The sequence below is a fragment of the Schistocerca americana genome, chromosome 2 (assembly GCF_021461395.2).
Source record: "Schistocerca americana isolate TAMUIC-IGC-003095 chromosome 2, iqSchAmer2.1, whole genome shotgun sequence".
Lineage (NCBI taxonomy): Eukaryota > Metazoa > Arthropoda > Insecta > Orthoptera > Acrididae > Schistocerca > Schistocerca americana.
The window spans coordinates 775,546,440-775,568,679 of record NC_060120.1 but is presented as its reverse complement, the minus strand read 5'-3'; the positions used below and the strand labels follow the sequence as shown (position 1 = coordinate 775,568,679).

Sequence of the window (22,240 nt, the reverse complement as noted above, 5' to 3'; positions counted from 1 at the left end):
ATCTTGATAACCTGCCACTGTAGCAGCAGTAACCGATCTAACAACTGTGCCAGACACGTCTTGTCTTATATAGACGTTGCCGACCGCAGCGCCGTATTCTGCCTGTTTACATGTCTCTGTATTTGAATGCCTATACCAGCTTCTTTGGCGCTTCAGTGTATTAGGAACAGCGGAAGAAATGTAGCCATCAACATCTACGGGGTCTAATTATCAATACCTGGCTTCGTCTGGATACGGCATGCCTAAAGAAACTTGTGTACTATTTTCCTCGCTGTACTGAGGCCGTCATCAGGACTAGAGGTGGTGTTACATGGTTTTAGGATGATTTCTCCTTTGAGCATTTTAATTTTTGGTTGTGTTTGACTTTACTCCACCTAACGTGCGGTTACAGTGCGCGTTAAACAGGTAACAACTCTCCTTAATTTTCTTGAGAATACTCTGTTGGCAACTGCGGCTAAACTCCGCAAAATGTACTCACCACTCGTTGGCGGAAGGACTGTAGCACTCGACGTAGGAGACGGTTGAAGTTCCGTCGTAGCCCCCGACGGCGAATATCATGTCGTCGATGACTGCGATGCCGTGGTTACTGCGCGGCGTGTACATCTCTGGGATTAGCGCCCACTGGCCGGTAGCAGGGTCGTATCTCTCGACGCTCCGCAGTCTCGAATAGCCGTTGTTTCCACCTGGAGGAAGACCTTAGCTATGACGCACGTTTCACTTCCTTCTGCTGTACAGAAAAGATCACATATGGCAAAATTCATTGCTGAATAACGTGGTGTATATTGCTGAAACACATAAGGGGCAGTCAAATGAGAACGACACAGATGGAAAAAAGTAAGTATACTGTTTATTATTTCAAAAGTGAGTTTATCCCACCATCAGACAAGAGAGTCAATGCCTTCATGGAAAAATCTCTTCTGCTACCTACGGCTACACCCTGCCGGTGCACCTCTTTCCATGAAATAAACATACGGCCGCGAATGTCTTTCTTCAGGTCCCCAGATAACTTACGATGAGCATGGAGCAATTTTGTGGTACGTGAAATGTGTCCAGTCCTAAAACAGTCGAGCAACTCGTCATAAACCACTCCTTTCTGTAGTCGGTGCGAAGCGATGTTTGAGGTGGTGTAAAGAACGACTCCACTGGACAGTGGCTGACAGGGAACGAGTAATTTGGAGCGATAACTCAGTACACAGTGGCAAACCGACTAAAAGGTCCGGGTTCGACGAATGACTGAAGAAGATTACCTGGCATCACGTGTAGTGCAATAAGTTAAATACAGAAGAGATGGTATTACGGTATGGGGGTGTTTTACGTGGTTAGGATTGGATCCCATTATTTCTCTTTAAAAAAAAAACACGCCAAATTTGAAAGGATATTTCCCTGCCTCTTGATGACTGGGTGTTGTGTGCTGTCCTTAGGTTAGTTAGGTTTAAGTAGTTCTAAGTTCTAGGGGACTGATTACCATAGATGTTAAGTCCCATAGTGCTCAGAGCCATTTGAACCATTTTTTGAAAGGATATTAACATGTTTTACGGCATTGTGTACTGCGTACAGTAGCGGAATAGTTCGGGGATGGTGACTGTTTGTATCAGCATGACAATACTGCCATGATGTGGCAATCGTGAATCAATGGTTTGTGTACAATAAAATTCCTCAGTTGCGCTGTACTGCCCAGAGTGCCAATCTGAACGTTGTTGAACACCTCTGAGACGAGTTGCACTTCGCTCCAGACTCCAGTGTCTAACACCAATACCTTTCCTTATTTCGGCTCTTGAAGAAGAATGGGCTGCAATTGGACGCACCTCATATTAATGTCCACTAAACAGATGACCAGATACTTTCCGTCAGATAGTGCTAAGTTAGCCTCTGCGGGGTGTTCAAAGAGTCCCTCCACAGTGTCGTATGATTGTTCGCCTGCCTGGGTTACTTTCCTTCAAGTGGATTCTCCCAACATACCACTGTTCCGTTTATCTCAGCCAGCGTCGGCAGTATCGTTGGTGTATGTCGTAACGTGTTGACGTGAACGTTTAAGTTTAGTTCATTTGTTCGTTTGTTTCGTTTCTGTCACTGTTAAAATGCTAACCATTGAAGAACGTGTGTTTTTAGTCGAACAAGTGTTCAAAGCTGGCGGTAAATACGCAGTTTCAGTTCGTCAAACATTTAATTCAGTTATCCCGGAGACAACACTCCCACATCGCGATACTGTGCGAGATTTGATCAACAAATTTCGAAGTACGGTTTCGGTGACAGACGCACCGAGAAGTGGTCGTCCTAGCATTTTGTCTGAGGATACGCTACTCGATATTTCCGATAAAACGTCAGTGAGTCGGAACGGGTCAGTAAGAAAACTCGCCCAGGAAATCGGTGTTAGTGTCGGAACAGCCCACACAGCTGTAAGGAAAAAATTAGAAATTTTTCCATACAAAGTGACAGTCGTGCAAGAACTGAAAAATACTGATCATGGTAAAAGACTGTATTGTTGTCAATGGTTCAAAAATTTCGTTCAGCAAAATGGAAGGGGTATTCTTAATGAAACGTTTTTCGCTGATGCGTGGTTTTACTTATCCGGCTACGGGAACTTGCAAAATTCTAGTACGTGGAGTACTGCAAATCCATTGTGTATTCATGAGGAACCACTTCATTCTGTGAAAATAGGAGTTTGGATTGCAATTTCTAGATGTTGGATTGTGGGTCCCATATTTTTCAACCAAACAATAAACGCACAACGATACTGCAGTGATATTCTGTACCTATTCAACAAGATGCTGCAACTGCGCTTATAGCTCGCGTTTCAATGTCACTGCTTGCTGATGTTTTTGGAGATCGCACAATTTCACTGCGACTTTGGCCTCCACGATCGCCTGACGTGACACCACTAGACTTTTTCTTCTTGGGTGCAGCGAAAGCAACTGTCTATAAAAACCGTCCAAAATCCATCGATATATTGAAAACTGCAATATCCATTTTCACTGCTTCTGTTACAGAATAAATGTTACAGCTTGCGTTTGGAAACATGATTATACGAATTGAATTGTGTATTCAACAACAGAGGGGACAGTTTCAACATTTCATGTGAAAATTAGTAAGCAAAAATGAATATTCAATAAATTAATAACTTTTATTTCACTGAGTTTCATTTCGGTATATTCACTGCGGCATACGGCACTCGCGGCGTCTCATGCGGCACTGCGGAGTGACTTTTTGAACACCCCTTTTAATACATTACAGGTTGAGCATTTCTGCCCAGGGTTCCACTGAAATCATTTCATCTCATTGCAGGCTCACTGAGTCAGTCCTCACTGGTCCATCCATTTCGTTTCATTGATACTAATTCGATTGAGATTGCGGTCAAAGTTAAACAATTCCAGAACTCAAGAGGTAATGAATCGAATCGGAGAAAAAGTGATCAGGCTGAAGTTGATGTAGGTCGCGGTAGTTATGCAGAGGTGAAGAGACTTGCAGAGGTAGGCAGGCTTGGAGAGATGCATCAAACAAGTCGTCCGAGTGCCGAGTACAACAACAGCACTGAGCGTCTACTACAGCAGTAATAAAACACGACGGCCGCAAACACAGTGTTACGCCACGTGCTCACCCACCTACGACGTAGAGACAGCCGTAGTAGGCGACGCCGGCGACGCCGCTGCGAGGGAAGCGCATGGGCCGTATGAGGGTCCATTGGTCGGTCACGGGGCTGTACACCTCCACAGACTGCAGGTAGTTCTGCCCGTCGAAACCACCCGCCACGTACAGTCGCCCTGCGCCATCAACATTCCGTTAGTCACGCTCTACGTCTGGAGTCGTATATACTTACAAAATTTGCAAACCACTGTGAAATCGATGACAGAGGGTATTCCTTATTGTACAAATGATAAGGCCAACTTCCTGTTCCATTCTCGTATGGAGCGCGTGACGAATGACTTCAAAAATCTCTTAGTGAGCTGTAATCAGTCTAATCTTGTCTCCAGGATTCCTACGGGAGCGTAGTAGTACATTCCTAGATTCGTCGCTTAAAGCTGATTCTTGAAACATTATATGTAAGTTTTCACGGGGTAGTTTGCGTCTGTATTCCCAAGTCTATAATACCAAACTTCTTCACTCAACACTGCACATTACTGCTGTCCATTGCAGCGTACCCATACACTTTCTTCACGATTGAGGTTAAAAAACGTCAAGAAGCAAAAGCCCTGAATTTTTCCAAACTGCTTTTGAAGCATGGGTTCAACGGCGGCGCATATGTGCACAAATGCATGGTTACTATTGTAAGTAGGCTGTTTAGGTTTCTATGTTGGTAACGCCACGTAGTGCTCTGTATGAAAATCACTGACTCTGCTGTGTGCAGTCTGTGGCTGGTTTGCACTGTTGGAATATTCGCTATTGTAGTGTTGGGCAGTTGGATGTACTCTCAAAACTCTGGCATCACTCTTTCCACATCCACCACTGCTGGCGGATCACCTCCAACTGCACAACGCTACGCGCTGTTCACATCCAACTGCCCAATTAAATTATAATTAATTTAATTATAATAATTTAATTATAATTAATTTAATTGGGCAATTGGAGGGGCAGTGGGATGTGAACAGCGCGTAGTGTTGTGCAGTTGGACGTGAGCCGCCAGCAGTGGTGGATGTGGAAAGAGAGATGCCAGTGTTTTGAGAGATTACTATGTGAGCACGATCTGGACGTGTGTCCGCCAGAAAAGGAAATTTGTAAAGATGGATGTCATGAATTGATAGATATATATATATGTGATGACTTTTGAACATTATTAAGGTAAATACATTGTTTGTTCTCTACCAAAATCTTTCATTTGCTAACTATGCCTATCCGTAGTTAGTGCCTTCAGTAGTTAGAATCTTTTATTTAGCTGGCAGTAGTGGCGCTCTCTGTATTGCAGTAGTTTGAGTAACGAAGATTTTTGTGAGGTAAGTGATTCATGAAAGGTATAGCTTATTGTTAGTCAGGGCCTTCTTTTGTAGAGATTATCGAAAGTCATATTGCGTTGCGCTAAAAAAATATTGTGTCAGTTTAGTGATGATCTGAATAAGTAAAGAGAGAAATGTCTGAGTGCGTTCAGTTTTGCTCAGCTGTTTGAAAATCAAATAACGTAAGAGGTTTATCAGCACTGTCATTTTTAAATTTTTCTAAGGGGACGTTTCACTGTGTTGAACAGTTGTATGGGGTACAGCCATCTGAGGTAGTTTGCAAATGATGCTGCCATTTACCGTCCAGTAAAGGCATGAGAAGTTCGAAACTAATTGCAAAGTTTTATATTCAGTAATGATAAAGGCTGAAGAAATGAGCCGGCCGCGGTGGTCTCGCGGTTCTAGGCGCGCAGTCCGGAACCGCGCGACTGCTACGGTCGCAGGTTCGAATCCTGCCTCGGGCATGGATGTGTGTGATGTCCTTAGGTTAGTTATATTTAAGTAGTTCTAAGTTCTAGGGGTCTGATGACCACAGCTGTTAAGTCCCATAGTGCTCAGAGCCATTTGAACCATTTTTTTGAAGAAATGAATTAAAATTCGTGTGACAACTAGGAGTTGTACCAAGGTCTCGCGTTTTCTTTGCAGATGTGTTACCCATTACACTACTGTAGCAGTATGCCTATCAGAACTGCACGGACTACCCTCCTCCAATGCCCTCCGTAACACAAACTTCAATTAAAACCTTCGGTTCATTTTTCCTTCTTAAATCGTCACTATTGACGAGGCTCTCCGGCATTGGATAGCACCCCAGTTTTGTAGGTTAGGGACGACGTTGGAGTATGGTAGCTGTGCAGATGTGGTAGCCATACTGCTAAGGTGGTGTGATAGTTAGCACATCTGCCTCTTTAGCAGGCGACCGAGGTTAAACTCCTAGTGGTGGCACAAATTTTAATTCGTTTCTTCAGTATAACATTATCAAAGATGAAGTTTAGACTCATAGATCTCAAGGAAATTGTAATTCCACAGTTGCAAAATGATTTAGAGAAAATATCTGTACCGTGCAAAACGTTGCAATTGCCCCTAATGAAAAGTTAGTAGTCATGCACATGCATCCTGAAGGGAATCCGTTAAAATACGGTTACACGATAAATCACACAAATCTGAAGACAAGCTATTCCACAAAATAACAAGGGATAACGACGACGAACAACCTAAATTGGAACGATCACATAGGTGATGTTGCGGAGAATGCGAACCAAAGATTGCGTTTCACTGGCAGAAGAGTTAGAAGATGCAGCTAATCTACTAAAGAGACTGCCTGCACTACACTTGTCCGTCCTCTGCTCGAGTACTGCTGTGGAGTATGGGATTTCTTACCAGACTGGACTAACGGAGGACATGGAAAAAGTTGAAAGAAAGGTAGCTCGTTTTGTATTATCACAAAACAGGGGAGAGTGTGTCACGGATATGATAGGCGATTTGGGGTGGCAATCATTGAAACAAAGGCGTTATTCGTTGCAGCGAGATCTTTTCATGAAACTGCAATCAGCGACTTTCTCTTCTGAATACGAAAATAATTTGTTGGCTCCCACCTACAAAGGGAGAAATAAACATTGTAATAAAATACGAGAAATCAGAGCTCGATCGAAAATATTTCAGTGTTTTTCCTGTGCGCTGTTAGAGAGTGGAACGGTAGGGAAAATGTGTGAAAGTGTTTCGATGAACCCTCTGCCAGGCACGTAAGTGTGAACTACAGTGGAACCACGCAGATGCAGAGGACAGTTCATGCTATGATCTGCACTAATTCCACGGTTATACGTTCATTAATAATTTTTTTATGATAAAGGGCCATTACTTTTACGTTTCAGTCCTAAGCAACAGAAATTGATGCCTTGACCTCGACTGGTGCGGATCCCAGAGTGCTGTGTAGGGCGATGGAACTGTAATTTAGATGAATCAACAAGGCGATATGCGGGACGCTCGATTGTCGCATAAAAGTATCATTATAATCATAAGCTAATGTACTCTACAGAGCTTGGTTTACGACCCGCGAGAACGAGAATCCTGTGATGTGATAAGAAATGAGGAGGACAGAGTATAGGCATGGACACTTACTGCACTGGGAGCGGACTTACCGTCTAAAGCTACAGCGGTGGCGTCGGAACGCGGCGCGTTCATGGGGCAGACCAGCGACCACTGGTTGGTGTAATGGTCGAAGCACTCGACGGTCCTCAGACGTTCCTCACCGTCGTAGCCGCCTATGGCGTAGATGAGTTCACCTAGGGCAGCCGCGCTTACGTAGCACCTGCATGAGGGACAGCCAAACACTGCGTTCACATAGCGTCACACAGAACGTGACACCAAATTTTCTTATAATCTTACGCACGTATACAGGTCTGGAATTAGAACCTAGATTCTCCCTTGACGCTGACAGATCATTCTCATTCACTTACCCCTTTATGTCTAGCCCATGAGGAGAACGAGCTGTCGGGGACTGCGAGACGAGCCAAAATATACTGAAAGGCGTGTTATGTAATTTTTAAGTAATTTTCTTGTTTTTGGTTGTCTTAGGACGCACATGTCAAATTTGTATAGTTTAGTTATGCACGCGCACCCTCGTCAGAGACGTTGCGCTGCACGGAAACTAGTTAGGTCATCTTTGCTCTGCGAAGATGCGCGGGTGTTAAATATTGATTGCGAGGAGAGGAGACAGGGAGTTGTGACCGGATGTCGCGGCAGTGAGCTTGTATAGGAAGGGTGCGGAACATGGTGCTCTTGGGAATTATTTTATTGATCTGATGAAAGATATTATTATTATTGCAAAATGAACGTTACCATTTTGCATTGAATGAGATAGATTTTCTAAGATGGCTACTATTTTGAGAAGATTAGGATAATCGATAGCGGACGAACATATTTTACTGTACTGCGGCAGCGTTTAGTTAGGCATTCTTGGCTCAACACAGACATCCAAAACAGGAATTCCTTGCTATTTTTATAAAGGTTTGTCTCTAAAGTAGAGTCCCTCTTCGCAGGCCTTGGAAGGCCCAACGGTACCGACCGGCCGCCTTGTCATCCTCAGCCCACAGGCGTCACTGGATGCGGATATGGAGGGGCATGTGGTCAGCACACTGCTCTCTCTGCCGTATGTCAGTTTACGAGACCGGAGCCGCTACTTCTTATGAAGTAGCTCCTCAGTTTGCCACACAAGGGCTGATTGCATCCCACTTGCCAACAGCGCTCGGCAGACCGGATGGTCACCCATCCAAGTGCTACCCAAAATAACAGCGTTTAACTTCGGTGATCTGACGGAAACCGGTGTTACCACTGCGGCAAGGCCGTTGGCGTAAAGTTTTGTCACAGTCAATGTTAATTGATTTGAAAAGACAAAAAGTACTTTTGTGTTAGAATAAATTTTCATGTTGAGTTACATTTTTGTATTTCTACAGTGATGATCTTACATAATTGTAATTTGTAGTGATATATTTCTTTTTTTATTTCTTGCTAAGACTCCAACGGTAAAATGTTGTAAATGGAATAGCGTCAAGAAATTTTTTGAGATGATTTTTTTAAATATATTTTCTTGAGAAGAATTTTTGTCTAGAGAGTATCTCAGACTATCCTACGTCATTATCCAGCTCCAATTAAGTCACGAACATTCTTTTTTATGAGAGATAAGCTTTATAGAACCAAGTTTTTGCATTACACGTATTTAAGAAACCGCATTGCACTACCACGACACACTGTAGTTAGTAGCAGCGGAGAATCTGCCATTGCGACATAGGTAAGCCAAATACAGGAGACGCAAGCTTTCAGTTTGACAGGGTTAATTAACAGTGATGAGTTTAATTACTCTCATAAAAGTTCAAGATTAGTTCAGACACGTCCGCAGCTCGTGGTCGTGCGGTAGCGTTCTCGCTTCCCACGCCCGGGTTCCCGGGTTCGATTCCCGGCGGGGTCAGGGATTTTCTCTGCCTCGTGATGACTGGGTGTTGTGTGATGTCCTTAGGTTAGTTAGGTTTAAGTAGTTCTAAGTTCTAGGGGACTGATGACCATAGATGTTAAGTCCCATGGTGCTCAGAGCCATTTGAACCATTTGAAGTTCAGACACGGCATATTTCATTTACATTCTCGCAGTCAGATTTGATTCTCATTCTCGCAAACAGATTTAGCTCGTAACTGTAAACGTGAGGTTAGCTTACACTGAGCTTTCACTGTATCTATTTTCAAATATACAGATTACGGTAGTACCATGTACACAAGGTATAAAAAGGCAGTGCATTGGCGGCGCTGTCATTCGTACTGAGGTAGTTCATATGAAAAGGTATCCGAAGTGATTACGGTCACACAATGGGAATTAACAGACCCTTAATGTGAAATGGTAGTTGGAGCTAGAGGTATGGACATTCCATTTCGGAAGTAGTTAGGGAATTAAATATTCCGATATCCACAGCGTCAAGAGTGTACCGACAATACCACAACGCATGGCCGACGGCCTTTACTTAATGACCGAGAACAGCGGCGTTTGTGTAGAGCTGCCACTGCTAACAGAAAAGTAACACTGCGTGAAGGGACCGCAGAAATCAAGGTGAGACGTACGACGAACGAATCTGTTAGGACAGTGCGGTTAAATTTGGCGTTAATGGGCTATTTCATAAGACGACCGCGGCAAGTCTCTTTGCCAAGAGCACGAGATTGCCTGCAGCGCCTCTCCTTGGCTCGTGACCATATGTGTTGGACCCTAGAAGTCTGGAAACCAATGGCCTGGTGAAATGAGTCCCGATTTCAGTTGGTAAGAGCTGGTGGTAGGGATCGACCGTGCCGCAGACCCTACGAAGCCATGGACCCAGTTGTCAACAGACACGGCGCAAGTTGTTGGTGGTTCCATAATAGTGTGGCCTGTGTTTATATGGAACGGACTGAGTCCTCTGGTCCAACTGAACCGATCATCGACTGGAAATGGTTATGTTCGGCTACTTGGAGATCATCTGCAGCTATTCATGGACTTCCTGTTCCCAAACAACGACGGATTTGTCACCGTGCTACAACTGTTAGCGATTTGTTTGAAGAACATTCTATACGATTCGAACGAATGATTTGGCCATCCAGATAGACCGAAATGAATTCCATCGATCATTTGAGAGACATAACCGGGAGGGAAGTTCGGGCACAAAATCCTGCGTCGCAAAATTTGCGCAATTGTGGACGGCTATAGAGGCAGCAATGCTTAATATTTCTGCAGGGACTTTCAGCGACTTGCTGAGTCAATGCTAGGTCAAGCAGCCGCACTAGGCCGGTCTGGCACGATATTAGGAGGGATCCCATGACTTTTGTCACCTCAGAGTATGCACTTATTTCTTTTTCTATGAATGGAGTTTGTTGGTATAAAACAGCTTACGTTCATAAAGAGAGTATACATTCAGAAATATACAGACCAGAAGTAAAGCAAACAGGTGCACATTCACATAATCTTCTTTGTCTTTTTTCTTTATTCAGATAACTTCCAGTCAGGAGTGTTCAAAGATTTGACCAATGAACTTGGTGGATGTGTAGGACATACACTATGTGATCAAAAGTATCTGGACATCTGGCTGAAAATGACTTACAAGTTCGTGGCGTCCTCCATCGGTAATGCTGGGATTCATTATGGTGTTAGCCTACCCTTAGCCTTGATGACAGCTTCCACTCTGCATGCAAACGTTGAATCAGGTGCTGGAAGGTTTCTTGCGAATGGCAGCCCATTCTTCATTGAGTGCTGCACTGAGGAGGGTTATCGATGTCGGTCGGAGAGGCTTGGCACGAAGTCAGCGTTCCAAAACATCCCATAGGCGTTCTTTAGGATTCAGGTCAGGACTCTGTGCAGGCCAGTCCATTACAGGGATGTTATTGTCTTGTAATCACTCCGCCACAAGCCGTGCATTATGAACAGGTGCTCGATCGTGATGAAAGATGCAATTGCCATCCCCGAATTGCTCTTCGACAGTGGGAAGCAAGAAGGTGCTTAAAACATCAATGTAGGCCTGTGCTGTGATAGTGCCACGCAAACCAACAAGGGGTGCAAGCCACCTCCATGAAAAACACGACCACACTATAACACAACCGCCTCGGAATTTTACTGTTGGCACTAGACACGCTGGCAAATGCAAATGACGTTCACCGGGCATTCGCCATACCCACATCCTGCCATCGGATCGCCACATTGTGTACCGTGATTCATCAGTCCACACAACGTTTTTCCACTGTTCAATCGTCTAATGTTTACACTCCTTACACCAAGCGAGGCGTCGTTTGGCATTTACCGGCTTGATGTGTGGCTTATGAGCAGCTGCTCGACCATGAAATCCAAGTTTTCTCACCTCCTGCCTAACTGTCGTAGTACTTGTAGTGGATCCTGATGCAGTTTGGAATACCTGTATGATGATCTGGACAGATGTCTGCCTATCACACATTACGACTCTCTTCAACTGTCGGCGGTCTCTGTCAGAAAACAGACAAGGTCGGCCTCTACGCTCTTGTGCTGTATATGTCCCTTCACATTTCCACTTCACTGTTACATCGGAAACAGTGGCTCTAGAGATGTCTAGGAGTGTGGAAATCTCGCGTACAGACGTATGACACAAGTGACGCCCAATCAGCTGACCACGTTCGATGTCCGTGAGTTCCGCGGAGTGCTCCATTCTGCTCTCTCACGATGTCTAATGACTACTGAGGTCGCTGCTATGGAGTACCTGGCAGTATGCGGCAGCACAATGCACATAATATGAAAAACGTATGGTTTTGGGGGTGTCCGGATACTTTTGATCACATAGTGTACACGGAGGACGATTTTTGGCCACGATACATAACATTCTTACCCTGTAGTTTATGAGTTACGGCGCGTGAGTTAGGCGCTTAAGCACCATAGCCAGGTAGAAATTATTTGCTAATGTGCTTTGAGTCTTTAGTGTACCCTACGGTAGCTGTTACTTACATATGAGGTTCTGGATCCAGCATGAAGTTAAAATTGCCTGGGCTCCCTGAAGTGATTATGTGCTAAAGTGTCGTGAGGAGCAACGAAAAAGATTGTCGTCGTATGTGCATGTAACAACCACACTTCAGTAGCTTTGCCGCACTTGCACAGGTAAGGAAATGGGAAGTTGCGTTACAGAAATGGAAACTAAATATCGTCACCAAGGTACTGATGCCAGCTGGTGGTATGTGTAGTGGTAGTCTATGAAATAAAGTGTGTATAATGTTTGCGGTATTCAGAAATGAATGAACAGTATAGCACTAGCGTTTTACAATATTAATAATAACTCATTTCCAACAATCTGTAATCAAAACAGACTGACCTTGTATTCGGGAGGACGATGGCTCCTGATCTAGATTTTCCGTGATTTTTTTAACTGCTTCAGGTAAGTGCCAGGATGGTTCCTACTACAAGGCCACAGCCGATTACCAGTCCCATCGTTGTCAAACTAGACTTGTATATAAACACCTGTATACATTAGTTGTGTTCTTTTTAATTCTTAAACTGTAATACAGCGACATGTCCAACATTCTTTTAAAAGATGAATAAAACTATGATTTCTGTTACTACTAAAACTACTACTATTCAAGTGTTTCCATTATTATGCTGTTCATCTGTACATTAGTGGGAAATTCAAAGAAAGATTCCCCGTCGACGACTAGGTCATTAGAGATAGAGAATAAGATGGGATACGACAAGAATGGGGAAATTACTCGAGTGTGACATTTTCAGAGGAACTCCCCTTAGTCTATTTAGGAAAATCACTGAAAAACAATAAATTGTTGTTGGAGGAGATACGAACACTGATCCTTCCAAGTATGAGTCCAGTGCTTTAACAAGCATAAAACATTCAGAAAGCAAATGGTGAGACTGTTCTGCTATGAGAAATACACATGCAATTTACATGCGCGAAGAGTTACTTTCAGCGTGAGTTGCGCAGTATAAACAGTCGTAGCGCAGTACACGGTTAGCACATGCTCACTGGTGATTCATAAGCGATAGCCTTGTCTATTGGACGCAGTCCACGCTTTGAGTCACGGAGGGCGAGGCAGAGTACGGGGAGATAACAAAGCCGCAAAAGGTTTGTATTACTTGCTGGAGGACACATAGTCACTTCTGTTAGTATTCCAGTGACTTACAGTCCTACGCATGCACGTAAAATGCGAACGTGGCGGTTCGTTACCGTAGAGTTGCAGACCGCGGAAGGCGTTTTAAAAGTGTTAGGTGGTGATATATGCAAGCGTCTAACTTGAAAACGAGTTCATGCAAGTTCTGTTCGTCATTTTCAAGAAGTAGTTGGTAATATGAGATAGCAGAATCAAAGCCTAATAGGAACATTGTAATCCAGTTTAATCGATGTCTCTTTATCGTCACCTCTAATTGCCCTAATTGGCCAACATGGGGGTCATACACACAAGCAAATAACGTATACGTAGTCACTAAGATGACTCGTTGCACTTCATTCCGATAGAAATCGTGTAATTAATCTGCAGGAAAATGAATTTATTAACTAACTAACCGTCCGCAGCTCGTGGTCGTGCGGTAGCGTTCTCGCTTCCCGCGCCCGGGTTCCTGGGTTCGATTCCCGGCGGGGTCAGGGATTTTCTCTGCCTCGTGATGACTGGGCGTTGTGTGCTGTCCTTAGGTTAGTTAGGTTTAAGTAGTTCTAAGTTCTAGGGGACTGATGACCATAGATGTTAAGTCCCATAGTGCCCAGAGCCATTTGAACCATTTTTGAACTAACTCTTCAACAATGAAGTATAGGTAACTGCGCCCGATGACGCCTAATATCAAATTTCCATTCACAAATATGTTGGAATGCTTAAGAAACCACATAACAAAATACTTGGAGGGATAATTTGGATAAATTACGTAATACAAAGGCCAGAAAATTTACATAAATGGAAAGGACAGTCCTACGCTTCAGTTCAAACGATGACAGTCGTTCATAGCCTGTGGGAATTTATTCCTAGTGTATAATATGAATATTTCTATGGGATAAAAACGAAAAGTGTTCCACTATGGTTTAGTCACTACTCTAAAAATTTTTTTAAGTAACAGTTTTACCTCTATTTCTTGGACTCCATGAAAGCACAGCCAGTTATTATAAATACTCACACCGAACACCAAACATTAGCATAGTTTACAGATCATACGACAAAGGCTTTCACGGAAGACTCACAGTAACTATAGTGCACAGAATTTTTGGAGCCAGTTTGATGTCTAAGTCTCATGTTTTCAGCTAGTCTTGAATTTCTTTGGACTTATGGCCCTTGACCTTTATTTCTTTGCAGATATCTCAAAGAACAAGTCTGCCTCTCAACAAGCAAACAATCATTTATGAGCTCAGGAACATTATTTGACCGGAAACTTTTGCAAAATGCTTTGAGCAGAGCCTGGCTTTGTAAGGGTGTGAATTTTAGTCAATGAAAAGAAAATTTTACACGCCTAGTGAAGACATCTCAAGAAATTAACTCGAAAGCTGTAAAAGAAAGAGGACAATATATTTGTAAGAGAATGTGACTTTTAAAACTGTAAGTGACTTTTGTATAACTTAGTTGAACAGCAGAAGAAGTTTCCTGATGCCATTTTCGTTGGTCCTTTTGGGCATCAAAGTAGAGAACGCAGCACATTGGAATTCACACGATCAACATCATTGCAGGTGTGAATACACCGTCTGCCAAAAAAGTTCCAAGACTGATTTTATTCCTGGCATATAACCGGCCTCGGCACAGTAACTGCGGTGGTTCTCGAACTAACAATTGTAAACAATAGATGTGCATTCGACCAGTCAGTTGTGAGCTACCAGCCTTAAGTAGTGGACGTTCTGTTGTGGTGTGTCAACATTGTTGTCACAAATCGCAGTGGAGCAACATCTCTAACTCCAGGAACTCTCAAACAAAAACAACCACGGGTGACTGAAATGCAAAATGCGGACAATTATCTTATGGAAAAGGTCATCACGAGACGTGGTGTTCTCAATACGAAACTGCGGCAAAACGACAAAGTGCAGAAATTCACGGGAAGGATTAACGCCTTGAGCACATAACCGACATTCAAGTCAGTGTGACGCGAGACTTGAACAACATACCGAAGAACTTTTCTGACAGTTTCACATGTTTGTATGTTATACTCAAGTGGAGGGGGAGGGGGGGACTATATAGAACACTTGAAGTAGTAAGACCATCATCTTAAGTTTCCTCTTCATTGTTTGTTAGTCTACTCTCGAAACTTTTATGAATTGATGAGATATCTGACGCAGCAACAATATTCCCTTACCACAAACAGAGGACACGAGGGTACGCTCTCACACTCTGTAAACTGTTTATTCGCTTATAAGCTCCTAAGGCTACCTGTACTTGCAGCGAGACAATGACAAGGTTGCCAAGCCGTTCGGAATTTTCCGGCGAAAGCTCCACTCACGTGAAAGTCCCGTGGTCTCTCGATCTTAACCTCACTGGAGGTGACTGAAAGATGTCTGGAGAGACCTGAGGATCTAGTCTCTGCTGTAAGCTAGCGGTGTCTGCGACCGACGAGTCATTCCTGCCACGACGGCGACACGCGATTCGGTGAGCGTCCTTAATGTGGTCATTCATTGTCGTACTCGTAAAAGGGAGTGTGCGGCACGCACCTGCGAAAGTTCATGGGCGCGACCTCTCGCCACTCTTGGACGGCGGCGTTGAAGCAGCGGCACGACCGGAAGACGGTGCGGCCGTTAAAACCGCCGATGACGTACACGTCGGAGCCGATGACGACGATGTCGTGGTACGCGCGCGGGCCCGCTGGGTCTTCTTCCCACACCTGAAGATGACAAACAGCTGTGGGAGCGGCTGCTCGGTATTTAGCATGCCAAGCGCTGCAAACGCCCAGCAGAATTTGCGCACATTTGACTATCGTTCGCAATCAAGTATACCTTACGCGCTTCGAGAACAACTTTGAAAACAATGTTCTCGATGTTCCACAGACATTTTTATTCCTTCAGTAACCAGTTTTTAGCTTTTAAGGCCCTCTCCTGTTCATAACTATATGTCACAATCAGGCGCACTTGTGGCTGTTAGGTTAACATCGTAAGTCCTCACCCCCAATTCCTTAACGAGTCGAAATCCTGCGTATAAAGCAGCTTCAAACATTTGTTTACTTTACAAATGAGTTAATGTGGTAAATATTTGGCGTTAAGCACGTAAGCGAGAGAGAATATGGAAAAGGTTTGAAATTATGTTTAAAGCATGTTGGAAGTAGTGAAGTGCTGTCATTATTAAACACTTGATGAGTATAGTCCGGGTACTTTGCACCCCCTTTCACGAATCTCATTGTTTATGACGTCATATTTCTTGAGCTATGTGGCGTACAATGATATGTAGATACCACCAGTCATTACTCTCCTTGTATATAGGCTGTCTAGAAAGAGTAGTAACTACTGAGCTGTGATAGTTGGTTGGTTGGTTTGGGGAAGGAGACCAGACAGCGTGGTCATCGGTCTCATCGGATTAGGGAAGGATTGGGAAGGAAGTCGGCCGTGCCCTTTCAGAGGAACCATCCCGGCATTTGCCTGGAGTGATTTAGGGAAATCACGGAAAACCTAAATCAGGATGGCCGGACGCGGGATTGAACCGTCGTCCTCCCGAATGCGAGTCCAGTGTCTAACCACTGCGCCACCCCGCTCGGTAGCTGTGATAGGCTGAAGAGCGTGCGCAGGTAACGAAGAGAAAGTTACAGAGGTTGGAGTCCACGCCCGAAGTCTGCCAACAATCGTTGTTTCGCACAGCAACAGTGACTGGAGCAGGGGAGGGGGGGGGGGGGGGAGTATAGGTGCAGGTGTAGATGTAGACGAGGGTCTTCTAATCAATCCGTCCCACAGGAAATATGACTGATTTTATATTTGCGTAACTGCTACTGCCGTTTTTGAATGGGTGCAAGAATTAACTAGTGTGGTATTTCGAGTACCTTAAACTTTAAATTTAACAGCGCTGGCCGCAAACGCTCGTAAAAAACTAAACTTTAACGGTATATTTTGAACTTCTGTCGTGAAAAAAGTATTGTAGCCACGTCCGAACATTGAATATTGGATTAAATTGAATAGAAGTCCAACAGACGCTTTGTATGACGTTCGTGGGCTGTGGCAGCAGACGACCGACGCGAGTGCCTTTGCTAACAGCACGATATCGCCTGCAGGCCTCTCCTGGTATCATGACTAATCGGTTGGCCTCTAGACGACTGGAAAACCATGGCGCGGTCAGATGAGTCCCGATTTCAGTCGATAGGAGCTGATCGTAAGGTTCGAGTTGGCGCAGACACCACGAAGCCATGGACCCAAGTTATCAACAAGGCTCTGTGTCAGCTGGTGGTGGCTCCTTGCTGGTGTCGGCTGTGCTTACATGGAATAGACTGGGCCCTCTAGTTCAACTGAACTGATCATTGACTATACATGGCTATGTTCGGCTACTTGAAAACCATTTGGAGCCATTCATGGATTTCATGTTCCCAAATAATTATGGAACTTTTATGGGTGATAGTGCGCCATATGACAGGCCGCAATTGTTCGTGACTGGTTCAAAAAAAAAAAAAAAAAGTGCGATTCTAGTGAATGATTTGGTCACCCTGATCGCCCCACATAAATCCCATCGAGCATTTATAGGACACAATGGAGAGGTGAGTTCGTGCACACATCCTGCACTGACAACACTTCCGCAATTATTACTGGCTATAGAGGCAGCGTGGCTAAATATTTGTGCAGGGGCTTCCAATGACTTGCCGAAAACGTTCCACTTCGAGTTGCTGCACTACGCCGGAAAAAAGGACGTCCGATTCGATATTCTGAGATATCCCGTGACTGTTGTCACCTCTGTGTATTTCCAACGCTTTCAGTTGACTATTGACTTATAAGGAGCCTGTTTTCAATAACACGTTATATAGACTAAAAATAAACAACCTCTTTTATTTTATTTCAGATCAGTCACCTTTCCTGGCGGACAAACTGTTCTGGTGTGTAGATTTCATCAGTGGCCGCTGTCTGTGTATTTGGACTCTCCAAAGGGAGAAACACTGACCGCCCTCATTTGGGTGGGAGGAGTGCGCACGCACCTCGGTCCACTGGTCGGTGCGCGTGTTGTACATCTCGAAGCAGGCTGTGCTGCCGTCGCCGGTCCAGCCGCCGATGGCGAGCACCACCTCGTAGGGGACGCGCGGCCGCGACAGAGGGTGCGGCGCGGCGAGCGCGGCCGGCCCGCCGGGGTTCTCGCGCCGGTAGAGCAGCATCAGCGCCTCCAGCATCACCGGCCGGCACTCCCGGTTGCCCTCCACGTACGGGTGGCTCTTCACCTGCACCCACCAAACGCCGCTGTCTGTCTGACAGAGCTTGCTGTAGAGCGTAGCTGTAGTACAGTGGGACATCCTTGATCTACACTGCTTGACGAAAAAGGTGAAGCACCCGGAACAGGAGGAGGAAACGGTATGAAAATTCGTAGACTGAAAGGGTATATAGTGTTATTTCAGTGATTACAGAATCGTGTCACAAAAAATGGTTCAAATGGCTCTGAGCACTATGGGACTTAACATCTGAGGTCATCAGTCCCCTAGAACTTAGAACTACTTAAACCTAACTAACCTAAGGACATCACACACAACCATGCCCGAGGCAGGATTCTAACCTGAGACCGTAGCAGTCACGCGGTTCCAGACTGAAGTGCCTAGAACCGCACGGCCACACCGGCCGGCAATCGAGTCACATTTGCAATGAATTTGGCGGTTGGAGCCCACTTACCAATATGACGTTCCACTCCTTCTAGCCTGGAAACATGTGCTGAATCACTTTGAAAGGGAGTCATAAAGCCGTTGCACCCTGTGCAGAGGCAAGCTGGACAGAAACTGTTGTGACTGATCCTTGATATCCCAGATACTAGAACTGTGACAGAGCTGACGTCAGAGCTGGTTCCACACATGTTCTCATGTGGACAGGTCTGGGGATCTTACTGGGAATGGGACTATCTCAGTGTCACGTGGACACTTCATAGATCAAAACGGTTCATTGAAGACACATGACGTGTATCCACAGTTCATGTGGTCTGTATTTGAAGAGTTCAAAATGGTTCAAATGGCTCTGAGCAATATGGGACTTAACTTCTTTGGTCAGCAGTCCCCTAGAACTTAGAACTACTTAAACCTAACTAACCTAATGACATCACACACATCAATGCTCGAAGCAGGATTCGAACCTGCGACCGTAACGGTCGCTCGGTTCAGACTCTAGCGCCTAGAACGGCTCAGCCACTCAGGCCGGCACAGTTCATAGTGACACGTGCCATGTGTGAACAAGCATTGTCATGTTGGAAAATGGTACCATGATACTGTCAGATTAGAGGTAACACCGGAGAACGCAGGATGCCCGTGACAGACTGTTGAGCCATCATAGTTCTCTGAATCACTACTAGCTGTGACCTGAAATCAAACCCGATGGCTTCCCAGACCATTATGATGGGAGTAAACCCATTGCGCCTCTCCAGATCATTGTAATAATGGGACCTCTCCCCAGGTCGCCGACATACATGCTGACGATAACCATCTTAGGTCATGCTGAACCGTGGTTCATCACTGAACACACTGCGATGCCATTCTTCAGCAGTCCACATATGAGACAGAAATTCCCCTGCCCAGCTGCTGTTAGGATCTGACCAACGGTGTTGGAGGACACAGAACGTTGCAGGGAGTCTATTTGTTGTGAGACGGCAGGTATAGATTTGAAGTGGTTTCGATGTGCTTGGTGCCCAATATGGTGATCCTCCTTTGTGATGGTCAGACATGGTAGACTGGAACAGTGTTAATGGGTATGGCTGTCCTCGCGTTCCCATACGGGCCACTGCCATATCCGAATTCCCGACAAATCTGAATACTGAACGATTCGACCAGCCGGACAAATGGAACTCACAATGAGGCCTGTCTCAGACGCTGTCAGGTGATAATAACGCTATCTCAGACTAGTATGCGACATCTCTGTGTTCTTCACCGTGATCACTCAACATCTGACGCTGTTCGCGCCCCTTGTATAACCTACCGTGCCTCGTAACACTCCTAAACACGAACAACATTAATGCTGCCTGGTGGCCGTACTAACCATCACAGAGAACTGCAACTTTAATGATTTATATATCCGCCGATGGTGTTCATGTGTATGACTTTATATGAAGTTACGTTGATATCCGCCCATGTCTTCTGGGTGTTCCACTTTTTTGTGAGACAGTGTATATACACTGCTGGCTATTATAGTTTCGGCACCAGGATTGATAGTAAAGAACTAACTTTTACTTAATATGCTTCTACATCATAGTACAAATTAAATTTGTAGATGATTTTAGGAGGGGTGGGAGGGGTTGGGTTGCAGATGGTGCAGAATTTAGCACACAGAGTTGAAACTTCTAACAACAAGAACAGCCCTAATGCGGGTGGACTCTGAGTCAAATTAAATAAAAGTAAATGTCGTGTGGCTAGGGCCTCCCGTCGGGTAGAACTCCGGGTGCACGTCTTTCGAGTTGACCCCACTTCGGCGACCTGCGCGTCAATGAGGATGAAATGATGATGATTAGGACAACACAACACCCAGCCCCTGAGCGGAGAAAATCTCCGACCCAGCTGGGGATCGAACCTGGGCCCTTAGGACTGACATTTTGTCACCATGACCACTCCAGCTAACGGGGGCGGACTGAGTCATATTAACATTGGGTGGCGGAAGGGCACATCTTCCTGTGCTGCTTTTCTCTATGCCATTGAACAATCGTAACCGCCTACGAGTGGTGGTGTGCTACTCTCGAGGTAACCTAAGACCAGGTATTTTTAATGACTGAGGGATCTGGAAAACTTGCTGGTCAGTGCAACAGTCACACACCTACTTTACTGAGGATGGTCAAGACAGCACCCACAAATTCGGTCTAGTGTTACCTTGTACAAAAATAACGCCACGGAGGCCTCGTTAGTTGGCTACAGTCACTGGTCTTTAACAGGCCAGAAATGTATCGGCCCCTGTACAAATTACAGACTATGCAAAACAAAGGGGACGGTGTTGTCTACCAAACGTCAATCCATACCACACGCCAGTCACATGCCCTTAAGACAACAACGAATGCAACCAGACAACGTTTGTTCTCCTCGGAGCCTCCACTCGGGGATACGCCAATTGTGATACTGTACGGAGAACCGCGATCCGTCTGAAAAGAGGGCGTGGCGACATTTATGTGCCCGCTGTAGTCGCTGGGCGCACCGCCGTCGACGCAGCTCACTCCGTTGGCACAACGAAAATGCAACAATAGTCGCCGTGCTGATAGTCCACGGAGCTCCAAACGTCGTCGCACTATTAGTACGGTGCTTGTCTTACAGCAGATAAGCCCGTTTCATAACTCAGTGTACGTGACGGAGCTGTACTTCACTGAAGCGCCAAAGAAACTGGTGTGAGCATGCTTATTCAAATACAGAGAGATGTAAGCTGGCAGAATACGGCGCTGCGGTCGGCAACGCCTGTACAAGACAACAGGTATCTGCCACAATTGGTAGATAGGTTATCAAGATTTAAGTGAGTTTCAACATGGGGTTATAATCGGCGCACGAGCGATGGGACACTGCATCTCAGAGGTAGCGATGAAATGGCGATTTTTCCGAACGACCATTTCACGAGTGCACCGTGACTATCAGGAGTCTGGTAAAACATAAAATCTCCGACATCGCTGGCGCCGGAAAAAGATTCTGCATGAACGGGACCGAGGACGACTGAAGAGAATCGTAAAACGTGACAGAAGTGCAACCCTCCCGCAAACTGCTGCAAATTTCATACTGGGCGATCAACAATTGTCAGCGTGCGAACCGTTCAAGAGAACATTATCGATATGGGCTTTCGGAGCCGAAGGCCCACTCGTGTACCCTTGATGACTGCACGTCACAGAGCTTTACGCCTCGCCTGGGCCCGTCAACATTGTCATTGGGCTGTTGGTGACTGGAAACATGTTGCCTGGTCGGACGAGGCTCGTTTCAAATTGCATCGAGCGGATAGACGTGTACAGGTATGGAGACAACCTCATGAATCCATAAACCCCGCAAGTCAGCAGGGGACTTTTCAAGCTGGTGGAGGCTCTGTAATGGTGTCGGGCGTGTGCAGTTGGAGTGATATGGGAGCCATGATACATCTAAATATGACTCTGACAGGTCACACGTACTTAAGCATCCTGTCTGATCACCTGCATCCATTCATGTCCATTGTACATTCCGAGAGACTTGGGCAATCCGAACAGGACTTGCTACAGAGTGGCTCCAGAAACACTCTTCTGAG

At 45.2% G+C, this 22,240-nt stretch overlaps 1 protein-coding gene across 1 annotated transcript in view; it reads right to left on the bottom strand.

Annotated features, from left to right (window-relative positions):
* LOC124594417 (kelch-like protein 10) overlaps positions 1 to 22,240 on the bottom strand; it is a 132,184-nt gene that overhangs the window by 12,334 nt on the left and 97,610 nt on the right. Inside the window, exons 6-10 of the mRNA XM_047132788.1 lie at positions 18,016 to 18,252; positions 15,566 to 15,735; positions 7,061 to 7,230; positions 3,600 to 3,758; positions 479 to 683 (exon numbers count right to left, since the gene is read on the bottom strand). Of these exons, the coding sequence (XP_046988744.1) occupies positions 479 to 683; positions 3,600 to 3,758; positions 7,061 to 7,230; positions 15,566 to 15,735; positions 18,016 to 18,252 (941 nt within the window). The remainder of the gene's footprint in view (positions 1 to 478; positions 684 to 3,599; positions 3,759 to 7,060; positions 7,231 to 15,565; positions 15,736 to 18,015; positions 18,253 to 22,240) is intronic.